This window comes from Chiloscyllium punctatum, chromosome 10 (genome assembly GCF_047496795.1).
Source record: "Chiloscyllium punctatum isolate Juve2018m chromosome 10, sChiPun1.3, whole genome shotgun sequence".
Lineage (NCBI taxonomy): Eukaryota > Metazoa > Chordata > Chondrichthyes > Orectolobiformes > Hemiscylliidae > Chiloscyllium > Chiloscyllium punctatum.
The window spans coordinates 16,987,607-17,009,049 of record NC_092748.1 but is presented as its reverse complement, the minus strand read 5'-3'; the positions used below and the strand labels follow the sequence as shown (position 1 = coordinate 17,009,049).

Genomic DNA, 21,443 nt, shown 5'->3' with positions numbered 1-21,443 from the left:
CTGCACACAATGGGCTCCCACTAACTGGGATTGAGATAATGCCAATCATCCTTAAAATTGGGTTGCCCAAATTTAGTAACCTTTCAGATACACCGACACTACAGATGTATTCATGAGAGGAACAAAAGCAACAACTTGCGTTAATGCAGCACCTTTAACATAGTAAAGCACCCCAAAATGCTTCATGACAGCCATTAGATGAAAAATTGATACCAAGCCAAAGGAGTCAATAGGAGGATTGGCTTAATCAAATAGGTCAGTTTTATTGGAGGCTGGGGAATAGTAGGTAAGCAGAGGTTTCAGGAGGACAGTAGAGAGAATGGGCCATGAATAGCTGAAGGGATGGTCACCAATGATTGTACAAAGAGACTGGGACTGCACAAGAAACTAGAGTACAGAATGGTCGTAGGGCTGTAAAGTAGGAGGAGGCTAAGAAGTAAGGAAGCAGGAGATATGGAGACATTGGATTATCCTTAAAATGAAGTGTTAATAGTTATAGAGTCAATGTAAATCAACAAGCAGGGTTGATGGATGAACAGGGCAGTGTGTGTGTTCGGCTACAGATGCATTGAAGTTGAGGGTCAGGAGACAATGGACTATTATATCGTGGAGGAATGGAATAGAGCAGTCTGGAGGTGATAAAAACATCGATAAGACTCACAGGCATAGGAGACAGTTACTGCAAAAACAGAAGCAGGTAATCTTGATGATGTCGAGGATGTGGGAGACAAAGGTTCAATTCAGGGTCAAATAAGGCAACAAAACTGCGTACAGCATGGAACAATGACTAATAGAGAGGGGATAGAATCAGCAGGGAGGGAACAGAGGCTGCAGTACAGAGTGGACACAAGGGGATTAGTTTTCTCCAAGGTTTGGCTGGAGGAGGTTGTGTCAGTCACGTGAATATGGAGCACACCACCAATGCCTTCAGATCATGCAAGGGGCAGAAGTTGGAGGAGTTCACCTCGTATCTTTCATGTCCTTCTGCTTTAGGACCCCACAACTTTGTCTCACATTGAAGACACTTCATAGAAAAGGCAACGCCAATCAACAGTGGTTGAGAGGTAGGAGGTCAGAAAATCATGATCAGATTGAGGTTAAAAGTTCAGCTAACTGCACAAAGGAAAGAGAGATGGCCTTGGAAAAGTGAGCTGGACAGGGAGCTAACTGTGACAAAACCCAATTCCAGCACAGCACTGGAGGATTGGGGGGGGGGAGGGGGTGAGTCAGTTGCCATTTTGGAAACAGGAAAGAGGAATTTACACAGCAGTAAAGGCCAAAGAGGATTTTACCATCTTCATTTTCACCTTGCACCTAAAAAATGTCAGCTCTTTGAGAACTATCCTGAAACTGAGAAGCAGTTGAACCTTCAAAAGCCTGTCGAGTTGATGAGAAACATTCAGCACGGAGTGGATAGGCAAGCATCTGCCTGGCAGATTTTAGTCATGAAAAACACATGGGAACTCCATTTGAAGTTGGAAAAACTATTTAAGCCAAAAATGTTTACAGATGAAGAAAGATTAATGGGTGAGCTCAGAATGAAGTGCTGGTGATGATGATTGCACTAGTTTGGTACGAAGGCAATATAATTTGAAGCGTTGAAAGATTCAAGACTTTCGTTATTCCATCAAATATCATGATTGAATCAAGACACCACATCATTGGAATCAGATGGACGGAGCTTTGGAAGCAGTGAAGGTGTGATCCATGAGGTATACTATATTACGGCAGTAAAGGCATCAGCACTCTGAGGATTGGCCCTTTACAGGAAGATGGCTTGAGAGAGGTTGATAAATGCAATCAGCAAACATGGACAGGAAGGAATAATGGTCGAGAGACAGGGAAAGTATGAGATGCAAGGAAGGATGATTGAGAGAGGCTGTAGTTGCTAACCTGCCCGATTATATTGGGTTTGGGCAGAATGGAATTTTAGAATCCATGTTTTAAATGGAGGACTAAAGCTTTTCAAATTCTCAAAACTGATTACAAACAAGAGCCTAAAGGAGGACTCCTTGAACGACAAGCATAAAGTAAACCCTCTGGCCCACGTTAACACGCTGCATTACTGAAAGAAAGAGAGTTGAGTTCGATGGTGAGCTGAACTCATTCTCTGAAAGGCAACAATGATTCAGTTACCGGGTCACCAGGGTCTCCTTTGCATCCTGGGGCTCCAATGCGTCCAAGCTTCCCCTGAAAATCAGAAATGAGAAAAACATCACGTTCACTCCAATTTCTCTGAGTGATCTAATCTTGCCAGCAGCATTCACATTTACTATGCTACAGGATCCAAATCGATACATAACAGACATTTGGTACTGCATGCTAAAGCTGTAACAACCAAGGCTATTAAATACATTACACTGTGTGGGTAATGCCGCTGAATTAATGATCTAGAAGGCCTGGCTGAAGTTCTGGGATTAACCCTCACTATGACAGTATTTATAGTCAATGGATACATCTGGAATTGAAAACTAACCTCAGCAATGGTAATACTGAAATAATTACTTGTTCTAAAAACCCTTCAGGGGAGATAATCTGCTACCTACACACTATCTGGGCTTCGTATGACTCCAGACCCACCGTAATGTGGTTGTCTCTTAATTGCCCTCTGAGATGGCCTAATTAGTGATGGGCTCCCTCTTTTGGATTCCCCATTCAGGGGAAAAAGTTTCTCAGCTTCTCCCTGTCAAGTCCCTTCAGAATTTGGTGTGTCTCTATTAGATCACCTTTCATTTTTCAAAACGCCAGGTAAACTAGTTCAAGCTTTTTCAATTGCTGCTTAAAGGACAACCCCCTCAGCCAGGGAACCAGAATAGTCTGCTTTTAACTGCATCCCCTCTAAGGCAATCTGTCTCTCATTAGGTAAGGATAAAATTGCATACACTTGTGTCGTCATTAATATTCTGCACAATTGCAATAAGATTCCTTTAATTCAGATCGAGTAAATAAAACTCGATCAATCAATAAATATGGAATAAAGATCTCTCTTTAGTCACAGTGACCCATAATTGTTGGGAAGACCCATCTGGTTTACTTATGTTCTTTAGGGAAGGAAATCAGCTATTCTTACCCAGTCTGCCTACAAGTAGACTACTCTGAAGTGATCGAGCAAGCCACTCAATTGCATCAAGCTGTAAGAATACTTGCATTACACGGACTAGCCGTGGTTCAACCAGGCAGCTTACCAGGCCTTTCACAAGTGCAATTAGAGCTGGGCAATAAATCTAGCCCTTGTTAGCGCCACTCACATTTGATGACCAACACTAAGATCAGATTCCAGCATTTTGTCTGCTACTGGTGTCAGGCTTGTCGGCCTGTAGCTCTGTGATTTATCCCCTCCTCTTAATTTGCAGCACACTGTTTGTTATCTTTCGCTACCTTCGGAACTGCTCTTACAGAATTTTCTAAATCTGAGATCAAGATCAATGGATTGACTATCACTGCACCTCTCGCTCTCATGTGAAACTCTTGGATTCAATTCATCAGCTTCAGGGAATTGTTACACTCAGTACCACAAATCTTGCTGGTACATTTAAAAAAAACGCATACAAGATTTATTTAAATCCTTATTCTCACCAGAGCCCTGGTTCCTTGTTATTTCTGGAATGTGTTCTGTAGCTTCTGCTGTGAAGACTGTTACAAGACAGTTGTTCCAGTCTCTGCCCTTGCCCTATTAGATTTCTGCCTCCAATTAACTCACATTTACTTCCTCGAATCTTTTCATACTGACATTTATAGAAAGGTTTGCAATCTGTTTCTCATCTCTCTTGTGGTCCATGCTGATATTCTTTTTCTGTAGTAAATTCTGGTGTTTGTTTGCTGATTTCTGACAGTCCCCCAACTCTAAGGCTTTGCTAATCCTTTCGGCAGCATTATAAACCTTTTCCTTTAGGTCTGATTTAACTCCCCTTGTCAATTCACGGGTAGACCACTTTCTCTGTGGGATTTTTTTTTGCCTTGAAAATAGTATTTTTTGGTCAAAATATGTGTTAGTTCTCTAAAAGCCACCCACTGTTTGTTTGTTTACCTTCATGTTGTTGAATGCAATTTCCCAATCTATGAATAAAAATGAATTCTAACCACAGTCTTTTTCCCCTTACTGTTGCTTAGCTCTAACTCTTCTTTTTGATTCTCTCTGAGATAATATACTTTCTCTTTACTGTCTTTATCTCATACCTTACCATTAGGGCTGCTGTTTCTCCTTTTCCAATGTGCCCATCTTTTCAAATCATTAATGTACATTTAGTTCCCAACATTGGTCACCACATCTCTATAATGGCCATTAAATAAAACCCACTTTTCTATCTTTACTATTAATTCATTCAATTTGTCACAAAATATTTCATACAGTTACTATGCCTCTAGCTTTACACTTTGCCTTGTGGTACCTCAGTGACTAATATTCTATTCTCTTTGTTACCTTGTTGTCCCATCAGGACTCAGTTGGTTTATTCTTACCCAAACACTGCCTTAACATTTCTCTCTTCTTCTGAATTCACCTTTTCCTGAAGCTTTTCCAAAAGTGTTTCTGGAGTGCTCAATCAGCACTCAATGGTACAGTTGCAGTCCAGGCTGGAAGCTACATATTTCTGACCACAGACTCATGCAATATAGAAGAGAATCTTTGGCTTATCAAGTCTGAACCACCAAAAAGACACTCAGCCTACACTTGTCCCATTTCCCCACACTAGGCCCAAAGCCTTGAATGTTAGGACACTTCAAGTGCTCATTCAAATACATTTTAAAGGCTGTGAAGTTGCCCGCCTCAACTACCCTCCCAGGCAGTGGATTTCAAACTCGCACCAGCCTCTGGATGAAAAAGGTTTTCCTCAAATCCCTTCTAAACTACTTGCCTCTCACTTTAAAAAGTGTGCCCCCTTGTTCTTGACTCTTTGACTGAGGGGACCATCTGTTTTCCATTCACCCTGTCCATCATCTTATACACTTCAAACAGGTCCACCCTCTCAACCCTCTCTGCTCCAAAGAAACCATCCAGCCTCTCTTCTTTACTGAATTGCTCCATCCCAGTGGCTCTCTTCCATACAGTGTGGACGCAGGCCATTTGGCCCAACAAGTCCACACCAACCAAACAGCATCCCACCCAGACCCACCCACATACCCTATCCCTGTAACCCTGTATTTCCTATGGCTAATCCGCCTAACCTGCAGATCCCTGGACATTATGGGCATTTTAGCATTGCCAATGCACCTGGCCTGCAGATCTTTGGACTGTGGGAGGGAACCGGAGCACCCGGAGGAAGTACATGCAGACATGGGAGAACATACAAATTTCTTACTGACAGTCACCTGAGGGTGGAATTGAACCAAGGTCCCTGGTACTGTGAGGCAGCAATGCTAACCACTGTGCCACTCAGCTGTACAATCACATCCTTCCTATAGTGTGCTGACCAGACTGCACACAGTACTCCAGGTGTGGCCTCGTCAAAATTCTTTACAGCTGCAACATAACCTCCCAACCCTTATAATCTATGCCTCAACTGATAAAGGCAAGAGTTTTGCATGCCTTCTAAACTAGTCTCTTCATCTGTCCTGCCTCCTTCACAGGGAAGAACCACAACATCCCTCTGTTCTTCTCAGCTTCTTAGTGTCCAGTGAGTGCTCCCTTGTCTTGTTTTTCCTTCAAAAGTGCATCACCCCGCATTTAACAGGAGTAAACAGATCTGCCCAATCTGTTTGTATTCTCCTCTAACCTAATACTTCCACCTTCCCTCCTCACTGTCAACCATCTGGATAATCCTCAAGTCATCTGTAAACTGATTTATAATCCTTCCCTTCCGCCCTTAATGTTCTTATTGACATCACTTATGAATATCACAAACAATAAAGGACCCAGCACCGATCCCTGTCGGACACTACTGGGCATGACCATTAGTGTTGAATTCGCTTCATCCGCTTGGGATCAAAGAGCCTACCTTCTGTCCATTAATCCCATCTCGACCTGGTAATCCAGCGATACCCTAAAGGATACAGGAGAAATAATGATAGTGTTAGGTTTCCATAGCCAGCACAGCAATCTAAAAGAGGTAAAGTATTACATTAGCTCATAGGAGACAGTGAGAGAAAGAGACAGCATGAGAGTGAGCAAGAAGAGTGGGTGAGAGATTGAGAGGGAGACAGAAACAGCATCATAAAGACAGCAACAAAGAGAGAACGTGAGAGAGCGCAAGAAAGAGTGACAGTGAGAGCTGCGTAAGAGAGTGTGTGAGAATGACCATGAGACATCAGGAGTGCGAGAGAGAGAGAGAAGGTAAAAAGAAGCACAAGAGAAATCTAAGAGAGTGTGCATGAGAAGGAGTGAAAGAGGTGGCACCCTAGAGAAAGAATGATAAAGAGTGTGAGAGCATGAGATTGTGAATGAAAGCATGGGACTGAGCTGGAGACTAATGAGAACAACAGACCCCGAGAGGGATAACATCAGAGAGTGCAAATGATATCACAGCAGAGAGCGAGAGGGAAAATGAATGAGAGACAGTATGAGTGTGAACATGAGTGTGAGTCTAACCCATAAAGAGAGTTCTCACCTTCTTTCCTTCTGTTCCAATTTCACCCTGTAATCATAAAGAGGAACATGGTAATACATTATAAATGTTGTCATTAAATTTAAACCAAGAGGACTGGGGAGAGTGAATTGGAAGATTCCCCCACTCTGCGGTGTTATTAAGGCAGCTGGACTATGGATTAAAAAACTCTCACGGCACGGAGTACCACTGCCCAACACCTTTGACACATCCAATTTGCAAACATTGGATGCCCACTTAGCACCTGCAGTGTTCCAGTGGAATCCAGGTCCGGGAGCAGTGTCACACGTGGCACAGGCCACACTCTGGCGAGGCCCAGTCAGTACCCTGGGCACAATGCCTAATTGATGGAATGGGTTGGGGGACTGGGGGCCCAAACCTTCAATGACACATACAGTCATAGAGATGTACAGCATGGAATCAGACCCTTTGGTCCAACCCGTCCATGCCAACCAGATATCCCAACCCAATCTAGTCCCATTTGCCAGTACCTGGCCCATATCCCTCCAAACCCTTCATATACCCACCCAGAAGCCTTTTAAATGTTACAATTGTACATCAATGATGCCAGTTGGATTCTAACACTTGCCGCTCTGCTTGGAAGTCAGAGTTGGAAATTTGAAAAGAAGAGGTCTTACCTTTTCACCCATTAGTCCTGGAAAACCCTGTGAAAGGGAGAAAAGAGAAACATTAGTGTAGCCAGTCGGAACATGACATACTGGCACACCTCAATCCGGTGCACGCCAATTGTCCGAGCTATGTGTTGGCAAAGGGATATGAGTAACGTGCTCATGGGATTGCAAGAGATCATGCTGAGGAACAGAAAAGTTTGTAGTTGCAAAGCCAAGACAGATTCCTACACAGAGTAACTCACCATTCCTTCCTCCAGTGTAAAATCTACAGAATTCCCACCCCATTCAAGTTCAATGGAAATGAAAACTAGGCTGTCTACACTGCCTGATTGCCACCCTGGCAACTACGGGGGCTACCTTACCATGCCCCTTCCAAATACCCCATGCCAACCTTCAGGCCCAAATGAGTCAGATACTGAGTATTAGGATAGTCTTCCCTCTTTGGATCTCTGATGGGCACAGCACCCACACTGTGTGCCCTCGATATTCAGTGAGCCCCGACTGACCTGCCCTCTGCCCTCACACTATGAGGGGGCCATTGCTGGGATGGAGGACCAAACTTAAAAGATGACAAAGATGGTGGCCAACAGCTCCCAGGTCACATGTCTGATGGACAGCAGCAGCAGATGCAGGCCCCAACAACTGAGACTTGGACGGAAGTGGGTTGTTGACTTCACCAGAACTTCACCCCCTCAGGTTCCAGCTCTATGTGATTGGACATCATCTGATGGCACATGCTAACAACTAACCGAATAGCTATTTCCCCCTTACACTCTGAGCTCCCCTTTACTCTGACAGGCAAGCACCCTCGCCTCGAAGCAGTGCTCCATGTGTGAATTTATTCCTTTAAACTCCTGAGTCAGAAGCGCAGGTTAGAGTGGAACAAGGCGTAGTTTTTGGGTTCACGTCCAGGCAACTTAGAGTAACTTGCATTTACACATTCCACAGTTGTGTTCTTGGACGCAAACATGGGGTCCAATCATTTAGCGTTCAAAATCATACCAGTGCAGTTTGCGAATTTGAATATAATTTTTGAAAGTTGAAGCATTTGCATTATAAGAAAAAAGGAAATGGAATGTTAGTATCGATAAAAGTGATGGCAAAGCAGTCGGATTATTATAAAAACCCAATTTAAATGCGTTCTTTGGTTGACTTTTGGCACTTCTCGAACCAAGTGAGACCCACAATTGGGTAAATTGTTGTGGCCCTTAAATATCAGCCTTCGCAGGGAGAACCGATTGTAAAAAGAAATACAAAGGGGTTGAAATTACGGGATTTGTTCTTTTTTTAAGTACAACACAGAGATATAGGTGGAGCTATTCTGCATTCTATACCCATTTAATTGAACAGGCTGACCAACTCCACACCTCACAGTGTGATCTTGACCTCAAAGTTAGTCATACGTTTAATCAAAGCGTTGCTTCACTCAGGCAGGATCGGCCTACTGTCACTTTTCACTTCCCCTGCTGACACTGCCTTCCACCTCCCTCTGCCTGGATCAATGAAAGGACTACAATCTCGTAGGTGAACGGCAGTGGATGAGCTTTACTCGACATAACTGCAGAAGGACATCTTATTTAGAGCCAGGTTCTAGTTGCATATGACCTGACCTCACTATAACAGAGGTCCTTTGGCATATATGTCTATATCTAAGCTATAAGCCTCATTAGAATCATAGAATCCCTACAGCGCAGACAGAGGCCATTTGGCCCATTGAGTCTGCACTGACCCTCCAATGAGCATCCCACTCTAGTCAGCTTGGCCAATCCACCTAACCTGCATGGCTTTGGACTGTGGGAGGAAACCAGAGCACCCTCAGGAAACCCACACAGACACGAGGAGAATGTGCAAACTCCACACAGACAGTCGTCTGAGAGTTCCTGCCGCTGTGAGGCAGCAGTACTAACCACTGAGCCACCATGCCACCCCTATTCCACACTAAAATATCCTTCCCACCCGCCATATGTTGTAAGTTGTACAGACAGCAGTTTCTGGACTGAGGTAAAAGGCGCTTACTTTTACAACCAAGAGAAATGAACAGGTTGCAGAGTTTAACAAGCGAAGATTCCTTGGTGTGGAGGGATTAGTGGGTTAGTGGGCTGGGGGATGGGAGACCCAAAGGCACAGCAAAGTAGTCAACAAGTGCCTTTGTTTCTTACCTTCGGACCAGGGAATCCAATGGGGCCTTCGATACCAGGATCGCCCTACACAAGAAGAAACAATATGTTTGTTTATTCAAACACGTGGTAAAAACAAAGTTGGTGTTGGAAATATAAATCTCTTAATAAAAATGAGACTCACCTGCCGTCCCATTGGGCCGATATCACCAGGTTCACCAGTGCTTCCCTTTTCTCCCTAAAGGCACAAAGGTTGCATATTTACACTGTTTCAAATCTCCACTTTCAAAGGAAAGACTTGCATTTATAATTGCAATTTATTTTATTTCTTAGAGATGCTCCAGAGCGTTCTCCCACTTTGAAGTGCAGTGATTATTATCAGACAGCTGAAGCATGTGTCCATTATACATTTAATAGCATTCCATAATCTTTAACGATGAGTAGCTAGTTAATCTGTGCTTGCTTCAGGGATGAATGTTGGCTAGGAGGCCAGCAAGAAGCAGTCTCTCCAGTTCTATTACCTCCAGCCAAGGGGATAGAATGGGCCTCAGTTTAATGCCCCACCCAAGAAAGGGCTCCTCTGATAGTGCCACACTCCTAGTGTGAACCGGCCACAACCCGTGTTCCAGTCAGGACTGAGCCACAGATATAACATTTCAAGGAGCTGGGTGTGCCACATGTTTCAATGACAAGGCTCCCACGAGTTCCCTGTGCTATTCTCTCCTCTGGCTGTGTCATGGTCCTCCAGGACCAGGGCAGATTGACTCTTTAATTAGCCAGTTTTGAGAAGATTTGTAGCTCAGGTTGAGGTTCTGGATGTAGGTTTGCTCACTGAGCTGGAAGGTTCATGTTCAGACGTTTCGTCACCATACTAGGTAACATCTTCAATAAGCATCCGGACAAAGCATGACTGATGATTCCTGCTTTCTATTTATATATTTGGGTTTCCTTGGGTTGGTGATGTCATTTCCTATGGTGGTGTCATTTCCTGTTCTTTTTCTGGGGGTGGTAAATCAGATCCAAGTCAATGTGTTTGTTAATGGAGTTCCAGTTAGAATGACATGCTTCTACGAATTCTCGTGCGTGTCTCCGATTGGCTTGTCCTTGGATGGATGTGTTGTCCCAGTCGAAGTGGTGTCCTTCCTCATCTGTATGTAAGGATACTAGTGAGAAAGGGTCATGTCATTTTGTGGCCAGTTGGTGGCTAGTTTTCTGCCTGTTTGTCCGATGTGGTGTTTGCTACAGTCCTTGCACGGTATTTTGTAAATGACATTAGTTTTGTTTGCTGCCTTTCAAGTTGATTAGCTGCTGTTTTAGTGTGTTGGTGGGTTTGTGGGCTACTATGATGCCAAGGCTACCATGGTGACGAAACGTCTGAAAATGAACCTTCCAGCTCAGCTTGCAAACCTACATCCTGACTCTTTAATAGACGAGTGGGCCTGTTAAGCAGCAGAGGGCATTGCGAGCTCACCCAGCAGCCGCATACTGCAGACTCCTCCTGCCAACTCGGAAGAGTTCAGTTATCCCAGCAGGGAGCACAGCTCTGTCACCAATACTGGGTGGACTCAGCAGTGAGGCTTGTGGGTCATCGGCATTTGGGAGCGCATTTCCATTCCTAAATGCTTATGCAGTAAACTCTCAGCTCTGACAGAGACAACCCACCCAAAGGCACTATTGATTATTTCACTTGCACAGACTGGAGGGTCTCTCTAGCTATTCCTGAGCCTTGTCATTTTTCACAAGTCTCACGTCTTCCAGCTGATTTTCTTCAGAAGAACGAAAGGGGTCATGCTTCCACGCTCTTCCAGCCTCGTTGCTGCTAATTGCTAACATCCCACCATTCCCCATCCACCTCAGAAACTGGGAGACAGTAAACGGAGAGAGCAGTGGCAGCGTACCACCTCAAGATTGCTCTTCTGGTGCAAGAACCTCTCTGAAATCTCAGACTAGGTTCAGAGAGAGTGGGATCCACATTTCTTGAGAACGGTCTCAACCGTCTCACCAAACCAGCAACTTGCAGGCGCAATCAATTCAGAAAGCATGGGGCTCCACCATCCCTCGTCAACCAAGGGAGTCAATGTGCAAAAGTCCAGTGAATCGAAGACTACCAGCTTAATTCTCCCAGACTGCAGTCTGAAGTTCCTTCCCCATTCCCAAACGAAAGGGCGTTTTATTTCACCTACCTTTCTTCCCTTGAATCCCTTTAATCCAGGCCCACCTGGATATTCCAGACACTTCATCTTGTAGCACTGAAAATCAAGACAGTGTAATAGTTAATGAATGAAATGGATAATCACTTGCCCATGTCCAAACCAGGTCTAGATTCCCATTGAATAATCCCCCCTCGATTATAATAGGTGACTGAAAGCTGAGGCAAAGTAAGTGTCGAATGACTCACCCTTCCTTCACTGTACCCACTAAATGCCTCTTTGTTACATTCATTACATAACAACTAAAAGCAGGAGGAAGCAGAAACTCCCAAAGCAAATACAACTGGTAGTCACCGAATACAGCATGAGCAAACAGCATCCAGTACGCTCTAGGATAAAAATTTAACAGCAAAGCAAAAAGCATCTTGTTTTACCATCCCGACCTGCGAACATTGAAGAGGTCCTGCTCACTTTTCCCTCTCTTCCTCTCCACTTCCTCCCCTTCATCTCAGCGTTCCATTGACAACGCCCACCCCCAAACTGGTCTACTCCTTGGCTCAACTTGATACACCCCAAAGGCCCATTGCACTTGCTCGTTTCACACACACCCATCTGGGGTAATCCCGTTTCCCCTTCTCCGCACTGTTTTTGTGAATCACCATCTAATCCCCACTGCAATCATCCCGCGTTTCGAAAGGCAATTCCTGATGAGGAATTAAATCAAAAATAAAAAGAGACAAAAACTACTCTTAAAAGGAAAGCTTACCTGGGTCCAACGGAGATGGAGATGTCATTGTCTTTGCTGGGGGCTGCGGAGGGTTATGGGGGGGGGGGGCGGATTCAGGGAAGAATCTAGTGTAGTGCCAGCATCTACACCGTGTGGTAGTGCAAATCAAAGAGAATGGAGACGGAATGACTAGACCAACACAACTGCCCAAAATCCCCAGGGCCTGAAGAGGTGGACAACCTGCCTCCAGCCAGTCTTGCCTCCTTAGTAGTGGATAGAACCAGAACCTGAAGGTTGCCAAAGGCGAAGAGGACGATTTAATACTCTTCGAAACCAGCAGGGGTTTGGACAGAGCGGACAGGGTGAAACTGTTTCTACTTGCAAGCTGACTGAGGAGTTGGGAGCATCATTTTTCAAGAGCTTTGTCAAAGAAGCAAATGAGAAGTGAGGTAAAGCTTCTTCATACAGCAAGTCGAGAGAGTATGGAATGCATTACCTGCAAGTGTTGTGGAAGGAGGTTCAATTGAGGCGTTCAAGAGGGCATTGGATGGCTATTAAAAAAAAAGGAACACTGCGCAGGGTTATGGGGAAAAAAGGCAGGCATTGAATTAAAACGCTCAGAGAGCTGGTGCAGAGATGATGGGCTGAATGGCCTCTTTCTGCATTGTAACAATTCTGTGAAAACCTATCATACTGAAGTTGGAAGTTGCAGGCCAAATAACCTGTGGGGCAAACGCAGCTTTCTGAGCCACCATGGTTCAATGAATGTGCAGTAATCTATCATTGCTTAGGAATTGGACAGAAATAGGGTTTAATTCAAGTAAAAAGCATTATCGAGTAGAAACATAGTCGCACTCACATCATTGAAGGCCTCTGTTTTCTGTAAAACATTAATCAGATGAAAACCAAATTAATAGACTTCACAGTAAAACAGCATCATAGACTAACAAGTCAGATTTAAACAATGACTTCATCTGAACCAAGTGAGTCACACATTGGGCAGTATGCTGGAATGGAGACCAGGTAATGTGCCGCCATCTTTAATCCATCAGAATGGGAGACAAGAATGAGTGTTGCACACAATTGTTTAAAACTTGGGTATTACCTTTAGGTCCTGTTGTTTTTTTGCAGAAACAAACCCTCCTTTGTTAAACAAACTTTAATTTGGTTTGGATTCAGGCCCTCAAAATGCAGGCCCATATTTTACTGACAAATACTGATGCTGGCCAAGCAGGATAGGCCATAACATTCCTTACCACATCCAAGAGCCATATGGAGACCTGCGCTCTTTGTTCGTAGCAAAATGCTGGTTGGCTCAGTTGACTGGATGGCTGGTGTGGGTTAGATTGGTATCAACAGTACAGGATTTGAGCCCCCTGCCTTCCTGACAGGGGTGGATTCAGGACTTGCTTCCTTGCCCTAAGGACCATCTTCAAACTCCCCATCCATGAGCCCAACCAGCACCTCATCCAGAACTCCAGTGTGTCCTTAACTGGAAAGGTTCTCAATCTAACAACAGTGCAATGACTTGTTTTTTTCATAGAGCCTCTTTAAATCAGTAACTCTCCCGTAAAGTCCCACCCAGGCAGATGTAAGCAAAACATGGTCCAAGCATGGTTTAAGGAGCATTCTCTAATGGGAGATTGATGAATCCCAGTGAAATGCAGGAGGTTAAAATTGGAGGGGCAGAGAAATTTCTTTGAGTTGTACAGTGTACATGCTAAACAGTGTAGGGATAGTAAGGGATGACACTGTGGAACAGTCTGAAGATAGTCAAAACATGTCTCAAACAGCAGCCAGTCCAGGTTAGTAGACTGAAAAGGACCGAGGGGGGGGTGCCTGGTGGGGTGCCTGACCCAGTAATCCATGCTAGTGACCATAAAACTGTCGCTGAAAATCATAAAACACATCAGGTCAACTGATATGCTTTAGGGAAAGATATGTGCCACCCTTACGCGATGTGAGCTCACACCCAGTGCAACGTGCTCGTCTCTCAACCACCCATTGCAATGGCCAAACTAGTCAGTTAGTCTGAGGACAATTACAGATGGACAGCAAATGCTGGCTTTGCCCGCAACAACATTCACCATAGCGACCGTGCCCATATCCCATGAAAGGAATTAAAGACTGAGGGAGCAGGAGTGGGTTTCACGGACAAGGTGAGCTCAAAGAATGCATGAGAGTAGACAGGAGAGATGCTGAAAAAATGCGTGACTCAGAGGAACAAGGGCAGGGATGAAAGCAGCTGATTGGATGGTCATAGTCTTCAAGGCAAAGAACAATTAACTCCTCTTCAGAGGTGGTGGGAGGACTAAATGGTAAAGGCAGAAAAAAAAAGTGCAAGTTAAACAACTTGTGATTGAGAATAGAACAGAAAGTGAATTGTTCCATTCCAGAATGATCCCAGAAACCAACAGTGCTTAAAGTATTGGATAGGAAAGTGAGAGTGTGTGGAGATGTTGGGAATGGAGGAGGACTACCTGAGTGTCTCTGAGCAAGTGGTCCCTGTGGAAGGTTGACAAGGAAAGGGAGGGAATGTGTGTCTGGTGGTAGCAGCCCACTGCCAGTGGTTGAAATGGTGGCTGGTGATCCTATGCATATGGGTGCTAGTGGGATGATAGGTGAGGACAAGGGGTCCTTATTGCTGCTGTGGGAGGGAAGAGAGGAGATAGCGACAGAAGAGTGGGAAATCTGTAGGACACTGCTGTTCGCCCTGTGGTGGGGAATCCTCGGTTGAGGAAGAAGGTGGACAAGTCGGAGGTACCCCTTGTCAGATCTGGCAGTGGATAGCCAAGGCAGGCTGTCATTGAAACCTGCCTCACTAGGACACAAGGGAATGGAGACAAGGATCAGAGCAGATGGAGTGACAAGAGAATAAAGAAGTGAGTGGCTGTAATAGGATGAGGCACCAAATCTGATTGAGGGGATTGGCACTCATAGATATTCATGGTGAGTGGTACTGAAGGTAGACAGTTGAGATTTTGTGAATGCATTGGGATTAAGGATTTTCTTCTGCCAATGGCTGACAATAGAATAAAGTAGAATTGGAGAAAGGAAGGACAGCAAGATACCGAAGTGCCCAGAAATAGCCTGAGCATATTGGTGAGTGACATGGTGGAACTGGTCAATAGTGTATGCACTTCTAAGGTTGTTTGACCTTAACTCTACAGAACTTTGTATGTGGTAAACTTGTTCATTGTTTATACTGGTCACAGTTTACATCGGAGAACTAAATGTTATATATCTGGTAAATCTGTTCACGTTTTACACTGTGGAACTCTACACTGTTAATCTGGACAGAGTGAATGTGGAGAATGTGTTTTCACTCATAGGGGAGTTTAGGATCCAAGAGCACAGCCTCAGATTGAATGATGCCCCTTTAGAACTGAGATTAGTGGGATTGCCTTCAGCCCGGGGCTACCGAATCTGTGAAATTCGTTACCACAACAAGCTGTGGAGTCGAAGACATTGAGCGTAGTTATGGCAAGTTAGTTTTTGATTAGAAAGGAGATCAAAGATTATGGGGAAAAGGCAGGAGAACGTGGTTGAGAAATATATCAGCCGTGATCGAACGGTAGGACAGACTTAAAGGGCCGAATGGACTAATTCTGCTCCTACATTTTATGGTGTTATGGGTAATTTGTAAACCTGTTCATTGTTCACTCTGTAGAACTGTACATTATTACTCTAGCAAGCGTATTCAGTGTTTGTACTGCAGAACTGTACATTATTAATCTGATTAAACTGGTCATGGACCTAAACATGAATAAATCTGGGAAGCCTTTTCATTCTTTATATTGTAGAACTGTACATTATTAATCTGGGATACAGTGAATATGTTTCTACTCAGAGGACTGTTTACACCATAGAACTGTGCAATATTGACCTGGAAAACCCAGTTCTTACTCTGTAGCACTGTACATTAATAATCTGGTAAACCTGTATTCTATTAACACAGTAGAGCTGCATATTATTAATCTGGTAAACATAGTCGTTGTTTACAGTGTAGAACCATACATTATTAATCTAGAAAACCTGGTCATGTTTACACTGTAGAAATATATATGATTAATCTGATAAACCCATTAATTGCTTACACTGTAGAATTATACATGACTAATCTGGTAAACCTGTTCATAGATGGCATTGTAGACCTGCACCTTAATAATCTAGTAAAGCTACTCATTCTTTACACTGTAGAATCGTACATTATTAACAATTTCACTTCCAACTTCCATCCTATTCTCACCTTCACCTAATCGATCTCCCTCCTCCCTGCACTTCCTCGACATCCTGTGTTCCTGTTTCCATTTCTCGGGAGACACTGACCACCGACATCCACTCCAAACCCACCGACTCCCAGTTCCCTTGACTATACATCCTCACACCCTGCTTCTACTCCATTTTCCTGGTTTGTCTGTCTCCATCGCAACTGTTTTACCGATGTCAATTTCGACAAGGGGTACCTCCGAAATGTCCACCTTCTTCCTCAACCGAGGATACCCCACCACAGGGTGCCCAGCAGTGTCCTACACGTTTCCCACTCTCCTGTCGCTACCCCCCTCTCTCCCCTCCCACAACAGCAATAAAGACACCTTGTCCTCACCTATCATCCCACTAGCACCCATATCCATAGGATCATCAGCCATCATTTCAACCACTGGCAGTGGGCTGCTACCACCAGACACATATCCTCACCCCCCTTGTCAACCTTCCACAGGGACCACTTGCTCAGAGACACTCAGGTACTCCTCCTCCATTCCCAACATCTCCACACACTCTCACTTTCCTATCCAATTGCAGAGGTGTAATACCAGCCCATTTACTTCCTCCCTCCTCACTAACCAAGGCCCCTATCCAAGAGAAGCAATGATTTGCCTGCACTTTGCTCAATCTAGTCTAATGTATTCGCTGCTCACAATGTGGTCTCCTCTGGGAGTCAAAATGCAGACTGGGTGACTTCTTTGCAGAGCACTTATGCTCTGTCCACAAAAAAAGAGCCCAAGCTTCTGGCTTCCTGCCCATTCAGCACACCATGGTGTTCCCCGACCAACGTTTCTGTCACAGGCCTGCTGCAGAGTTCCAGTGAGCCTCAGCACAAGCCCGAAGAACATTTCATTTTCCACTTGGGATCCTGCAGCCTCTAGGACTCAACATTGAGCTCAATAACTTTAGAGCCCGATTCCATCCTTCCATGTTTTTTACCCTTCCCCACACCCAGCCCTGTTATAACATGGGTTACTTTAACATAGTCATTTATTGTCACATACTTCTAAGCTCATTATCACATTATACAGGTTGCATTCACTACAGCCAAGCCATTTTATTCTTCTCTTCGATGTTAATGCCACTTATTCAGCTTTTCCTCTGTGCTGGCCAGCTTTCCATAGTCAGCAGAAGTGGGTACTGCAGATGCTAGAGATTAGAGTCTAGATTAGAGTGGTGCTGGAAAAGCACAGCAGGTCAGGCAGCATCTGAGGAACAGGAAAATCGACGTTTCGGGCAAAAGCCCTTCACCAGGTCTAATCTTGACAGCTATCCATAGTCTCCTTGTTTATCTACCCCTTTCATATCTCTCTCTCTCTCTGGGTCCATCTCCACCTTTCAACTCACCTGTCCCCTCTACACCACCTTCATCACCTTCTCCCCCCATATCATTTTCACCATAAATACCACCTATCCCTAACTACTAAAAGTTCTGATGAAGATTCAACAGACTGGAAACATTAACTCTGCTTTCTTCCCATTGATGCTGCCAGACCTGCTGAGTTTCTGCAGGGATTTCTGTTTTTGTTTCAGATGTGCAGCATCCACAGTTCCTAGTATAAATACCTCCCTATTTCTCCCTTTCTTAAGCTTTGACAAAGAGTCAGTTAGACTCGAAACGTCAGCTCTTTTCTCTCCTTACAGATGCTGCCAGACCTGCTGAGATTTGCCAGCATTTTCTCTTTTGGTTTCAGATTCCAGCACCTGCAGTAATTTGCTTTTATCCAGAGTTTTTATTGATATTACTGTACATTATTAATCTGGTAAACCTGGTCACCGTTTACAGCGCAATCAGTGTACATTACTAATCTGCTAAATCTACTCATGGTTTGCACCATCAAACTGTACATGATTAATTTGTTGAACCTGGTCATTGTAAATAATGTACCTTTCTAAAGTGTAAACAATGTGAAGCTCAAAGTGGAATCCAGTAAATCTATATAAAGTAGTGAGGAGATCTAGTAAAGAGACCTCTCTGATCAAGGTTCCAGATCTTAGGAGAAAGAATCAGTGGAGTCACAAACAGATTGAAAAGGTATCATTAAAAGGAAGAAGATATAAAGAGGAACAAGTGTGTCAGAAGACAAGAGTAGTGGAAAATGACAAGAGATAATGAGAGTGTAATTGAAGGAGAGTTAGGCAGTTCTAAAAGTGAACCTCCTATAATTTGACTTGTTAACACAGGAATACTGGGACAGTTAGACACTGTCTTCTCATGCTTACAGAAGGGACAACAGGAGGAACTTGTATGGCCATTGTGAAAGCATAGAGATACACCCATATGTACCACACTAACTAGACGTCATGTGGACTTAGGACAGGAAGCACCAATAAAGCAACATCCTTTTGGTTAAACCTGTTCATGGTTTACACTGTAGAACTGTGCATTATTGACCTTATTGAATTATTAATTATTATCTTTGTAAAATCTATTCGGGCATAAAATTGTAGATCGGGCAAACTTCAATCTTGAAGATTTTTTCATTCATAACCCTGTAGTATTTTTAATCCTAAATACTTTAACATTGCTAGAGAATTATAAATCATTGAAGTTGCAGTGCTAACAATATAGGATCTGGATGCCTGTCAAGGGTTGAAGCTGTAAAGTTGTCAATCCTTAATCCTACAGAATGGCCAGTACTTAATCCCATAGAATCATAAATCTTTCATCTGTAGAACAACCGAACCTTAGTCTGGAAAACTAGAATTGTTTCATCCTGTAAATCTGTAAATGATTAATCCTCAATTCTTTAGGTCTGTTAATATATAACCTTCCAGAACAGCCCTTCTGAAAGGTCTAGAACCATTATGAACTGTCAACTATCTACCTCTGTAGAAGTGTCAGTCTATGATCATATAAAACTGCAAGTGGCCTCCATGTAGATCTGACATCTTTGAACTTGCAGTTTTGTCAATATTTAACTAAACAGCATATCGTCAATGTTATAAAATTGGTAGTCCGTCACCCTGCAGCATCATTAGTCTGTGATCCTATCGAACTATCAATCTTTCACATAGAGACTGTTGATTTTTAAGCTTGTAGAGTTGTCAATGGAGATGGTCTTATGGTGCATTTGGCATCCTTCCTAAATCTGAGCCAGAGATTCTCGGTTAAAGTCTGACCTCGGGAGCTGATGGACAAGGATACCACATTCACAATGTGTGCAAACAGGTCGATGGCCAACTACAAATCCCTCCAACACACACACACACCAATCGGCAGGCAGTAAGCCATAGAGTCATACAGCATGGAAACAGTCCCTTCAGTCCAACCAGTCCATACTGAGCATAATCAGAGACTAAACTAGCCACACCAGCCTGCTCCTGGCCCATATTCCTCCAAACTTTCCTGTTCATGTACTTATCCAGTGTGCAGTAATACCTGGTCAACTGTACGATGGAAAGACACTGGAGTCTCGACCGTCATTATCCAAAATGACACCATGTGTGTAAAGGATGTGCGTCACCATAGCAACTCAAGATTTCGAGTGATCTGTAATGCACTGATTTGTCAATCCCTAACTCTAAACCTTTGTATCATTAACCCGATGGAATAATGAATTCTTAACCATGTAGAAATTTCTATCTCTGACTTTGCAAACTGTCCATGTTTAACACTATTGAACTGTGAAATAATCACCATGTAGATGTGGGCGGCACGGTGGCACAGTGGTTAGCACTGCTGCCTCACAGCGCCAGAGACCCGGGTTCAATTCCCGCCTCAGGCGACTGACTGTGTGGAGTTTGCACATTCTCCCTGTGTCTGCGTGGGTTTCCTCCGGGTGCTCCGGTTTCCTCCCACAGTCCAAAGATGTGCAGGTCAGGTGAATTGGCCATGCTAAATTGCCCGTAGTGTTAGGTAAGGGGTAGATGTAGGGGTATGGGTGGGTTGCGCTTCGGCGGGTCGGTGTGGACTTGTTGGGCCGAAGGGCCTGTTTCCACACTGTAAGTAATCTAATCTAATCTAATCTAGACCTTTCCATCCTTACGGGAGAAAGTGAGGACTGCAGATGCTGGAGATCAGAGTCAAGAGAGTGATGCTGGAAAAGCACAGCAGGTCAGGCAGCATCTGAGAAGCAGGAGAATCAACGTTTTGAGCATAAGCTCTTCATCAGGAATCAGGCCAAGTGGGCTGTGAGAAGTGGGGGGGGGGGGAAGGTCTCCATCCTTAAGCTTGTTGAATGACCACTGATTAGCTGTGTTAATTTTCAATCCTGATCTTTGATGCCACAGAACTGTCAATGCTTAACCCTTTAGAACCAGGAATCTTTAATCCCACAAAACATTCAATTCAGACCTTTTAAAACTGTTAAGATTTGAAAGCGGGCTAATCCTCAACTCCAGAGAACCTTGAGCAATTACCCCTTTGGGTAGTCTTTTCTCAACTCTGTAGCTAGAGCTAAATTTAATTGTGATTACACCATCTTTTTTCATTCATAATAAACATGTAGAACTGTCAATTGTCACGCTGCAAAGCGAAGATTCTTTAACTCACTGGAATGGTACAACTGATTCATGTCGAATTTCCTGTCTTTAACTGGATTCAAACGACAACCCAATCTCTGAAGAACTGTCAACTGTTAATGTTTTACAACTACCCGCTCTTAATGCTGTACCACTGGCTGTCCTCTCAGTCTGGCAGCACTAGAGTTATGCTGTTCACTGAGAATCTGCATTATATTTAATGACATCAGCATCACGGACTGCCCGCCACTTTCAGCAACCTGCGACCTGCCATTGACCAGAAACTGAACGGAACTACCCACATTAATACAGCCACTATAACATTGGGTTAGAGGAATCCTGCAGCAGCTAACTCACATCCTGCCTATCATCTACAAGGCACAAGTCAGGAGTGCATCCTCCCCATTTGCCTGGAGATGTGCAGCTCCAACAACACTCAAGAAGTTTTACACCATCTGCGACAAAGCAGCCCACTTGATTCACACCACATCCACAAGCATCCACTTCCCCCACCACCAGCGTTCAATAGTGTGTATCATCTACAAGAG

The 21,443-nt window shown here is 44.0% G+C and overlaps 1 protein-coding gene across 2 annotated transcripts in view; it reads right to left on the bottom strand.

Annotated features, from left to right (window-relative positions):
- col6a2 (collagen, type VI, alpha 2) overlaps positions 1-21,443 on the bottom strand; it is a 75,609-nt gene that overhangs the window by 39,318 nt on the left and 14,848 nt on the right. For both annotated transcript variants that reach the window (XM_072578607.1, XM_072578606.1), the window contains exons 4-11: positions 13,025-13,045; positions 11,472-11,537; positions 9,473-9,526; positions 9,331-9,375; positions 7,178-7,204; positions 6,543-6,569; positions 5,934-5,978; positions 2,137-2,190 (exon numbers count right to left, since the gene is read on the bottom strand). In XM_072578607.1, the coding sequence (XP_072434708.1) occupies positions 2,137-2,190; positions 5,934-5,978; positions 6,543-6,569; positions 7,178-7,204; positions 9,331-9,375; positions 9,473-9,526; positions 11,472-11,537; positions 13,025-13,045 (339 nt within the window). The remainder of the gene's footprint in view (positions 1-2,136; positions 2,191-5,933; positions 5,979-6,542; positions 6,570-7,177; positions 7,205-9,330; positions 9,376-9,472; positions 9,527-11,471; positions 11,538-13,024; positions 13,046-21,443) is intronic.